Source organism: Pteropus alecto, unplaced genomic scaffold (genome assembly GCF_000325575.1).
Source record: "Pteropus alecto unplaced genomic scaffold, ASM32557v1 scaffold125, whole genome shotgun sequence".
Classification (NCBI taxonomy): domain Eukaryota; kingdom Metazoa; phylum Chordata; class Mammalia; order Chiroptera; family Pteropodidae; genus Pteropus; species Pteropus alecto.
In genome coordinates this window covers 2,322,720-2,333,459 of record NW_006436888.1, presented here as the reverse complement: position 1 = coordinate 2,333,459, position 10,740 = coordinate 2,322,720, and the positions used below count along the sequence as shown (strand labels likewise).

Below are 10,740 nucleotides of genomic sequence, written 5' to 3'. Positions count from 1 at the left end.
CTCACATTAATTTCATTACCTAGGACCGGACCGCCATCTCCAAATACAGTCGCATTCTGAGGCCCTGGGGGTCAGGGCTTCAGCATATGGATGTGGAGGAGAGACATGATTCAGCCCATCGATTAAGGTAAGGGCTCCTCCTGAGGCCCTCCTGGATGCCCTGACGGTTCAGCTGAGAATACTGAGGCCCAGGGCAGGGAGGCGACTCCCCCAAGGAGCAGCAGAGCTAGATGTCCTTGTCCTGGCCCTTTCTCCAAGGTGCAGCCACACTCCTCGCACAGGTGTGTCCGAGGACTGCACAGAGCTTTGTTCTACGGAGGTGGACACCTGAGTCCCTGGAAGGGACAGGACTGGCCCAGGTCGAGCAACCTGAGCTGCCTTTCCTGCCACACCCCACGTCTTGGAAGGCTGCTCCCCAGGAGTGCTCCAACCACACACTCCAAACTAATAAAATTTTCTATTTTGTTTACTCCAAAGACTCCCCTTTGCTGGCAGCCTCGGTCTCCCCCACCCCTGAACCCCTGCCCTTCAGCTCTCTACTTAGTCTGGGAAAGGAGGAGGATCTAAAAGAATTTGGTAGGCCAGCCCCACCCCGTGCGGCCCAGGGGAGGCCTGCCACCTAGCGGACACGGGAGGACGGTCACGGTATCCTCCTGAGGCTGAGACCGAGAGGGCCCAGAGCTGGATCCCAGAGCAGTGGGGGGGAGGATAGGCATCCCCTTCCAGACCTTGGGCTGAGAGGGCGGAGCCCAGACCTAAGGCTAGGGGATGACAGACAAGGCCCAGGACTTCACAAAGGCGCTGAGTGGCAAGCCCTAAGGGAAAGTAAGAAGAGCGGGCACCAGATTTGAACAGGGACAGAGACAGAGACAGTCCCAGAGATGCCCCTTCACCCCACAGGAACACCTGGGCAGCAGTTGGTCCCAACGCCCCTTAATCCTAAAGTCAGCAAGTTTAAGGCCCTTGGCTCTCCTCCCCTCCTTCCCCTCCCTGCCCTGGGCTTTTGGCCCCTCCTTTCCCCCTCACACCTTTGCCCCATGACGTCAGCCTCTCCGGAGCCCAGCCCTAGCCGCTGCTGGGGCTGGATCCCGGCAGCCATGTTCTCCCTGCCGTCCCTCCCCTCCTGGCTCCCTGGCCTCTCCTCCCTCGAGTGGGGCTCCAGCCTCCTCGACTCCCTCCTTCAAGGTGAGCGCCTCCTCCCCACCCTCTCCCAGCACCTGTTCCAGGCAGTGCAGGGTGGACCCTGCCCACGTGGTTCTCCCACCACCTAGGCTGCCCCTCCTCCAACCCTATCCAGCACACTTCCCTCCCTCCCGCCCCTCAGGCCTCATCGGGGCCTTCGGAGTCTCCGTCCTCAACAGCCTCCTGAAGGTTTACTTCTTCGTGAGCTGTGCCAAGTGAGTGCTCACCTCCCTGGCCACTCCCAGCCCCTTTGGGTCCCTGGGCTCTGAGCCGTGACTCTGGTCTCTTTGGGAGACTGGGAGCAAGAGACCCCCTGCCGGCCAAGGACAGTGGCCCAGGGGCGCCTGGACCCCGTCCAGGGCCCAGGATTCTGGGTGCCCCCCTCTGCCTATGCCCTCTGCCTATGCCCTCTGCCCCCACAGCAACCCCGAGCGGCGGCTGGAGAAGGAGCGGCTTCGGGCCCGGTGGGCCTTGCTGGAGACCGCGCACCTGGCAGGCCTAGCCCTGATCCTGACGGCCGTGGGGACCCGGGTGGCCGCCCTGGTGGTGCTGGAGTTCTCCCTCCGGGCCGTCTCCACGCTGCTCTCCCTGGGCAAGGTGAGCCAGGCCTGGGCCCTGGTGTTCGCCCCGGAACACAGGAAACTGGGCCCCCTTGGAGCACCCCATCTCCGCACCACCCCCCTTCTGAAAGATTGAGACTAGAGAGCAGGTCGTGACCGCCCAGGCAAAGTCTCCACTCGGAGTGGACACGGCCCGAGGCCGTGAAGATGCCGGCGGCAGCCCCTGGGTATCAGGAGCTTCCCACGCTCGGGATATTTTGAGTGCGTCATCCCACTTCCCCTCACGACCATGCGGGTGAAGGTTTGTGTGATCCCCATGGCACAGGTGAGGAAACCAAGGCTCAGAGAGAGTTAGTGCTTTGTTGTCAGCGACCCACAAGAAGCAGAGTCAGGCTCTGAACCCGGGTCTTCGATCGGAGCCGCCACCCTGCAGCAAGCAGATGAGTCCCAAATCGTAACCATGCTTGAAATTAAGCCAGAAGAAATGACCCCATCAGGGCTTGACCTGCAGGCAGCACTCCCTCTTCGGGAACAATTCTCAGGGTTCCTTCGGGCTCCAGCCTCCTACAGACTAGAGCGTCTGTACCTTGGCAGCCCTCTTGGGGCCCCAGTGGTGAGGGAAGGCCTGAGCCCCACCGACACGGTCCCTCTTCGGCCAGGGCGCCCGGGGCACTGAGAGGCTGCAGCTGTACCTGCTGTGCCAGTTCTCCCTGGGCTGCGGGCTGACCTGTGGCCTGAGCTTCCTGCAGGAGGACGCCCCTCACCGCACGCTGAATCTGCTGCTGGGCCTCGGGCTGGCCGCACTGCTCAGCAGGGTCGCCCGGCGCCTCTGCCGCCACGTCTGCCACCTGTACGAGCTGCATAGCAGCCAGGACTACTGTGGGGTCTGCCTGGGCCTGCTGGCCGGCGCACGTGGCCTCCCCAAGCTGCTGGGCCGCGCCCTGGCCATGGCCTTCGCTGTGGGCAACCTGGCGGCCGTGGCCCTTATCAATCGGGACTTCCTGACCACCTCAGAGGCTGTGCGCTTCTGGACACCGCTCACCATCTGCTACACCCTGCTGGTCATCTACATGCAGGGTAAGGACCGCAGGCAGGGGCCCGGGCATTCGCTGGGCATTCACATCCTACTGCCTGACCTAGGCCCAGCACTGTGCTAGACCCCCAGGAGGCCGACAAGTCAGCCCTGCCCCTGCCATGCCAGAGTGCCAAGCCTGGTGGCAGAGGCCACACGGTGGAACAGCCCAGAGAAGGTGCAGCGTGCAGTGGGAGCCCTGAGGAGATAGTGCTAGAAGTGGACCTTGAAGGATAAGCAGGAGCCCCCTGAGAAGTGAGGGGAAAAAGAGACCCTGACAGAGGGCCTCGTATGCCAAAGCCCAGACGCGAGAGAGCGTGGCAGCCTCAAACAACTGAGAAAAGCTGAGTGCATTTGTCACACCGAGGGCACAGGGAGGGGATGAAGCTGGCTGGGTCGCAGGGGCCTGATGCGGAGCCCTCGCCAATCAGGCTGGGCAGTCTGATGATAACCTGTGGCAGGGTTTTAAGCAGGAGAGAGTGACCTGGTCAGATCTGGACTCCAGGGAGAGCCACCTGGCAGCAGGGTGGGGGTGGGGTGGAAGTGGCAGGACGAGGAAGCGAGAGCAGCAGGTGCAAAGGCCCTGGGGTGGGAATGGGCTTGGAACGCTGAGTAAACAGCGAGGAAACCGGGACGGCTGGGGGTATGAGCAACGGGAACAAGTCAGGGATGAGATGGGGCTGGTGAGCGGGCGCTGGTCACATCGGGCAGGACTCTGTAGGCAGGGTAAATGAGGGGTTTGCAGTTTATTCCAAATGCAGCAGGAAATGCTGGAGGATCACAAGCATAGGAATGATTTCATCTTGATGGTGTGTTTAGAAGGTCACTAAGTGCTGAGCAGACACTTGAGCTGTAGGGTCAAGAGCAGAAGTCAGGAGCCTAGTGAGGAGATGGCCGTGAGAAATGGGGGTGTCTGGCACGGGGTGGGGCAGCGGCGTGGCGAGGTGCACTCGGGTGGGGATCTGCTTGTCAGAAAGAGTTGACAGGACTTACTGACGGATTAGACTTGGGAGTGCGGGCGAGGGGAGGCGGGCCGACCGCCGCAGCTCAGGGCTGGCGTGCTATGTCCTGACCGCGGGAGGGACACTTGCGGGTGGGCAGTGAGGCCTGGGAGGCAGAAGTGGTGGCTGCCCCGTGGGAGTGCTGCTGAGGGTGTGCGTGGGGCGAGGGAGAAGGGAGAGGGGCTGCGAGGGGAGAAGCCTGGCCCCAGGGGAGGGGCGTCAGGGAGCTGGGAGGTCCGGCCTCCATCCAGCTGGATGTGAGTTTGGGGCCCCAGGTGCAGCAGCGGGCAGGCGGTGATGGGCACCCTGTCCCCACAGAGGAACAGCGGCTGAGCCCTGGCCTGCAGAGCCAGGTCCAGACGGTGCTGGTGCGCATGGGCGGCCTCTTCGTGCTGCTGCTGACCGTGGGCCGCTGGCTGGACCTCCTGGGCGTCCTCATCTCCCTGCTGGGCGAGCTCTGGTGCCTAATGGGTGTCCGCACTCTGCTCGACCTTTGCCAGATACAGGTGGGCGCCCCCAACCCATGCGTCCCCCTGGACACTGAAACCCTGCTCCAGACAGCCCTGGGAGCCTTGACAGGCCCACGTTTAAGAAGAGCTGGGGCAAACTCTTAGGATGAGGGACAGAGGGAGCTGGAATCCTCTCTCCCACCTGGTGTTAACCTTTGACCTGTGCCCCGGAGGCCCCAGATGACAAGGTCTTAGATAAATGGAGGTCTGAGGCACCCCCAGGGATGGAGAATCGGGCAGTATCCTCCATCATTTCCTCCCCTCTTCCCCTCAGGACTTTCCATCCCAGAGGCTTTCAGTGTCAGCTCCGAGCCAGCCCCAGCCCTCGGCACCTGCCCAGCCCCAGGGGACGGCCCCCTCCTGACCTGTCTCGGCAAGGACTCAGAGTCTATCTCAGGCCGACCGAGGCTCACCTGGAGGCCTTTAACCCAGCATGCTGCCTGGAGGCAGAGTGGCAGGGTTGGCCCCCACCTAGAACTTGAGGCGGGCACTGGAGACCCCCCATGATGGAGGGAAGGGTTGGCCCTCAGAAGTGGGGGCACCTGGAAGCCCTTTGGGTGATTCTTCTTTTTCTCAGGGTGGGCAGTGGACACACAGCCCTCTCAGACCTGCCTTGGCGGGGAGGTGGAGATGGGGGAGAAAGGTGTCCTCAGAATGCCCCCTGCCATACTGGCCTCCCTTGCCCTCTCCACGAACAATAAAGATGGTTTTCTCAGCCTGTGCGTGGAATCCTGAATACTCAGAGAGGAAAGAGGCTTTTCTGAGACCAAACGGCCCTCTGGGTGGGGCAGGCTCTGGAAATACGTGGCAGGAGTTTAATATCGAGGTGACTGAGGAGGTGACGGGGTGTGGCGGGATAGACACTTGTAGTCCTGGGTGGATAGTGCCCAGTCTTGTACCATCCTCGGCTGAGAAACAGCTGAAGGGAAGATGATGCTGAAAAGGCCTCTATTGGTGCCCTTGGGAACCCTGCCCCGCCCGCCCCTGACTTGTCTAAGACCATGAGGATTCTTCCAATCTCAGCCGGCTCAGCCTGCTTTCCCTGCAGGGCCCAGCTCCAGGAGGCCATCGAGTGTATGAGAAAAAGCTGGGTACCAGCTCCGCTTACCTGCTATGCGCCCTCGGGTAAGCCGCCGCCCCTCTCTGCCCTGTCAGGAAACTGCCATGGTTCGGGCACCTACCATGTGCTGGCCACTGGGCCAAGCGTTTTTATGATCTCATTTCATTCTGACATCAGCCCCAAGAGGTACGTACCATTATGCCCTTTTACAGATTCAGGAACCGAGGCTCAGAGAGGTTAAGCAACTTATTCAAGGGCACACAGCTAGTTAGGCGCAAAGTCAGGGTTTGAATTCAGGTGGCGCAACCCCAGAGCTCAAGTGCTTTGCATGCTCCCTGCTACCCTCTTCTCGTTGAAGAATCAGGGCCAGGGAAACTAACAGAGATGGGCATGAAAAATATGGCAGGTCCGTGCCTGGCACGTTCTGGAATGAGGTTCTGGCTACCTTTTGTCCAGCATAGTCTGAGGCTCCATCACAGTCTTGTTCTCCTGGCCCAGACACCCAGCACACAGGGCAACTTGCTTCCATGGGGATTGAGGGTCCCCACAGGGCAAACGAGACTCCCAGCCAGGGGGCTTCCAAGGGTTTGTGAGAGTCAGGTTGTTGGTGGCCCAGCGGAGGCACCAGGGAGGAGGGGAGGCCTAGAGAAGGTTCTTGGAGGATTCCAGGCTCCGATGGGTCTTGCTTCTCAGCCAAGGCCACCATGGTCACACAAAGGCAACTGCTTTGGAGCACATAGTGTCTGGCCTAGGATTCTCCACTCACCACCTTGGGGCACAGCTGGGATCCAGGGGCAGGCTGGCCCCACAGTGGGACAGGGTGGTTTCAGCTGAGCCTTCCAGGAGCGGCCACCCAACAGACAGCTAGAGCCCCAGCTCTGACACCGTGCTCTGTCCTACCCTCAGGAGGGGCCTCTCAGCCCCAGAGTAGCTGAAGTGGGGACATGCCTGTGGATGTCCCCCTCCCCCAATTCAGCACCCAACCCCCCTCTGCCTGGGAGTGAGCTCAGTTCCCTCTGGGCAGGAAACTCGCCTCAATCTAAGAGGAAATGGCTCAGTTAGGAGGGCATAGGGCCAGCCAGTTGCCAGACCCAGACTGAGCTCCGGGTTCCAACCATTCTAATGTTTTTGCTGGAAGGTTCTCCTGCCTCCTGGCCCCTGGCACAGCCTGGACCCGGTGTGGACAGAACCGGGAGGGATTTGACTTGCCGTCCTTTCCTTTTTATAGACACAGGGACTGTTTTCCAAACAAAAAAGGGGCCGTGTGGGCTGGAATAGGATTCTTTTCTTATCTGTTAAGTTATTTTTTGTGAAAAGCCTGACAAGGGTATAAAAATTAGATCACTCTGACTGAGGCGTTTAGCAAAGCTCCATAACAAACAAAGAGAAATAAATAATCCTGAAGTCTGGATGGCAGAGAAAATCCAAAATGTCTGGTCTGGAACAGGGACATGATGCTGGAACTTGTTCCCACAGAGACCACAAGGGCCCGGTGCCTGGGCCCTGAGCAGCACCCTTCTGAGGAGATGGGAGAACAGAGCCTCCAGGCCCTGCTAAGAGGGGGTGGTAACCTCTGGGGCAGCTGGGAGGGGGGTGTGAGCCAGCCGCCTCCCACCTGAGGCCCCCCGCCCCCGCTCGTTGCTTTCCTGAGCTGTGGCACGTCCCTTTGGGTGTCCTGCTTTCCTTTCCCTGTTCATTCATTCACAAGTAACTGCTTAACACTGGGTAGGGGGATAGAGTGACAAGGGGCCACAGAGTAGGAAGGATGTATTTGTCATCTACAGTTACGTAACGAATGACCACCAAAATCAGCTGCTTAAAACAAAAGACTTTTATGGTCTCGCTTTTCGTAGAGGCTGGGGGCCTGGGTGCCGCTTGGCTCCGTCTTCCGGCTCAGGGTCTCTCACAGCCACAGTCAAAGTGTCGGCCCTAAGGCTCAACTAGGGAAGGATCCACTTCCCAACTCACTCACGTGGTTGCTGGCAGGACTCAGTTTCTCGTGGGCTGTTGGACCAAGGGCCTCAGTTCCTCTCTGGCTGTTGGCCGGGGTCTCCCTCAGTTCCTTGCCACATGAGCCCCTCTGTAGGATGGCCTCGCAACAGGGCCACTGGCCTCCCTCCGAGCAAGCAAGTGAAGTAGGGAGGGAAGACGAGAAGGACAGACGTCACAGTCTTTTTTGTAACCCCACGTGAAAAGCAACGTCCTACTGTTTTTGCTGTATTCTATCGGTTAGAAGCAAGTCACTGGGTGTGGCAGAGGTGGGGGTCGTTGGGGAGCATCTTAGAATCTGCCCTCCACATATAGCTTCTTTGAGGAGACCTGGATGGACTGAGGGAGCCAGCCAAAGAGCCAAGGGAAGAACATCAGCACAGGCGAAGGCCCTGAGGTGGGAATAAGCTGGGGATGTTAGAAACAGCATGGCTGGAGCATCACAGAGGATGGCATGTCAGGGGTGAGGTCATGGGAGTGGGCAGTGGCCCCAGCGGTCAGGGCCACGGTGAGGGTTAGGATTTTATTCCTCTCTAGTAGGCAATCAGCGAAGGCTTTGCACAAGGAGGTGACATAATCTGACTTATATGTTTACAGGATTCCTTTCCTTGCCGTTTTTAGAATAGACAAATGTAGAAACAGCAAACCAGCTTGAAAACATTCGGAATAACCCAGGTGGCCAGAAGTGGTTGGAATCTGGACTTATCTTGAAGAGTTGATAGGATTTTCTGATCAATTAGATGTGGGCTTGAGAGAAAGAGGAATCCACGGGGCCCTTTGATTTTCAACCAGATGATTGAGATGGGGCATCTCTGGGGGCAGAGTGGAGTTATCGCACACAGGTGTGGTCAGTGTTGATGGAAGGTCCAGGTGTGTGACATGGTCTGGGGTTCAGGGAGGCCTCGCTGGGAAACAGCTATTGAGACCGAATCCTGAAGGTGGAGTGGGAATTCTCAGACCAAGGAGATGGCCACGAAGCCCAGGTAGGTCTTAAGGGTCCTGAGTGGCCTGAGGGACTAAGGGAGGGCACACAGGGCTGGAGCAAAGGGTTGAGGGTCACAGTGGCAGAGGATGCTGTCACGGAGGTGGGTAGGGCCATGGAAGAGGTTTGGCACACCCCGTTCCCCAGACCGGGGGGAGCCACAGAAGGGCTAGCGGATGGGGCAAGAGGTCAAGAACAGATCAGAAGCAAGGCCAGTTCAATTTTAAGGGCCCCCTTTAGGGGAAAAAGAAAAACCCGCAAAGTTCATATGAAAATGAATTTGAGAATGAGGAAGAAAAGAACAGATTGCTGGAGCGCTGGAGGTTTGGGCCCATTCTTCTGACATGTCTCTGGGTAGTATGCCAGGAACACTTAGTGGAAAATGGTTCCTAAGGGTAACCTGGCTGTCCCCCCAACCCCCATCCCAGAACACTCCATAACTCCCAGCAACCCCCAGCCCTCACGGGGGCCTGTGCGAGTTAGATGCCTGAGCAGAAGTTTCATTAACTTCACAGTAAGGCCGCCTCTGGCAAAGAGAGAAGTGGGAGGGCCGGCTGAGGGCCGCGGCAGGGTCTAGGCCACTTTACACTTTAGTAAGGAGGGGTCTCAGGGATTGGGGGTGCTGAAATAGATGCTGCCAAAAATGGAGGCTCCCAGTGGGGTCGGGGTTCAGGGAGGGGGATGGGATCGGTGAGGGAACAGGGGCTCAGCCTGAGCGGGCAGCTGAGGGCTTGGGACAAGCTCAGGGACCCTCCAAAGGGAGCGACGCTAAGATTTCCTCCCTTCTCCACACAGAAGGGGCTCTGACCTTCAAGGGCAGGATCAAGGAGGGGCCCTCCCAACCTGCTGATCCTCAAGCCCCCTCCATGGGCCACCCACACGCTGGAGCCCGTGCTCGTTTGCTAAGGGCATGGCCTGGCCGTGGGAACCAGCAGATCCAGCTAGAGCCAGCTCACGTTCCTGGACCAGGAGGGAATTAAGACCCAGACGTTGTTATCACAGCCAGGTCTGGGAGGCTGGGCCCTGCTGGGCCCAAGAGGACACAGGCTGGGGCCTGAGAGAACCGCAGCTCTAGCTGGGGTTCACTTAGTTCCCTCTTGGTATTTGAACATTTCCCCACAAACACAGCTTGTTGGGTAAAGGAGCTCAGAGCTAGACCACCTGGGTTAGAGGGAAACTAATGGATGTGACCTTGAGCGAGTTACTCTCTATTTCCCCATCCGTTGAGAGGACTGAACAAGATGATGGAGGCAGGGCACTTAACCCAGAGCCTGACCGTGGCCTCTAGTGCCCCTCACTCCCAGAAGGGATTGTAACTCAGTCTCGACCACACCCTTCTGCTGCGAAGGGTCAATGAACACATTTGAGTAAGGGGACAGCAAAGGAGGCACCGGCTCAGGCAGCAGAAGCAAGGACTGACCCCCTGGAAGAAGGGAATAAAGAAGTCCCCGCCTCCCCGCTCTTGTCCCTGGAGGGGAGAATGAGCATATTTGCATTTCACTTGCCATAGAGTTGTTAATATGGCAACTCTTCATTGAGGAATTAAAACACGGTCTCCCCAGCTCTCAGAACAGCCTTCGGAGGAGTTGATTATTGTTCTTTCTTTCTCTCCAGAAGAAAATTCAAGGTTCAGAGAGATGAAGTGATTTGCTCAAGGTCACAGAGCTAATAAGTACAGGAGCCAAGATCCAAATTCAAGTGGGTTAGACTCCAAAGCTCAAGCTCTTATCAGCTCACTACTCTACTATTTCCCTCATGATTTGCACATCCAGCTACTTAAGACCTCACTCATGCATTTTACAGGAATTACCGAGTCCCGACTATATGTCAAGTACTGTGCTGGGTGCTGGAGACATGGAGATTAATAAGACATAGCCCTGCTCCCATTCTGGTGGGGGAAGCATCTCAGTACAACCTCACAGCTTTGGGGTGTATCCACGGGATGAAAATGACTCCTAAGGCTACTTAGAGGCATCAGGGTAAGCTTCTCAAAAGTAGTGACGGGGGTGCAGAGTTTGCCAGGAGGAGGTGATCCCGACCCATGGAGTCTCACCAGTCTTCATCGTGACTCTGCTTCAAGCAACAGGAACATAGTTTTTTAATTGGCTGAAGGAAAAAAAAAGGAAAAAGAGAATGCGTTGGCTCTAGACATCCAGGGGAGGATTTCAGGCTTGGCTAGATCCAGCAGCTGAAGTTATGGAATCTGTTCTCTCCTCTATCATCTTTGCTCTCTTGCCCTCCATGTTGGCTCAAATGTTGGCAAAAATGGTGCCAAGCTTGCATCCTGACAACCTGGAAAAATAGACTCTCTCCAAATAGTTCCAGCCAGGCCCTGAGAGTGGGCGTGAAGTTCCCCAAACAGAAATTGGATACTGTTACCAGAAT

General features: G+C 57.7%; 1 protein-coding gene across 1 annotated transcript; it reads left to right on the top strand.

Annotated features, from left to right (window-relative positions):
* The first annotated feature begins 1,035 nt into the window (after positions 1-1,035).
* Positions 1,036-5,042, top strand: TMEM82 (transmembrane protein 82). The gene is made up of 6 exons (XM_006914329.3): positions 1,036-1,185; positions 1,325-1,397; positions 1,605-1,779; positions 2,402-2,819; positions 4,134-4,321; positions 4,599-5,042. The coding sequence occupies exons 1-6, from the start codon at positions 1,038-1,040 to the stop codon at positions 4,686-4,688; spliced, it is 1,092 nt and encodes a 363-aa protein (XP_006914391.2). The 5' UTR covers positions 1,036-1,037; the 3' UTR covers positions 4,689-5,042.
* The last annotated feature ends 5,698 nt before the right edge of the window (positions 5,043-10,740 follow it).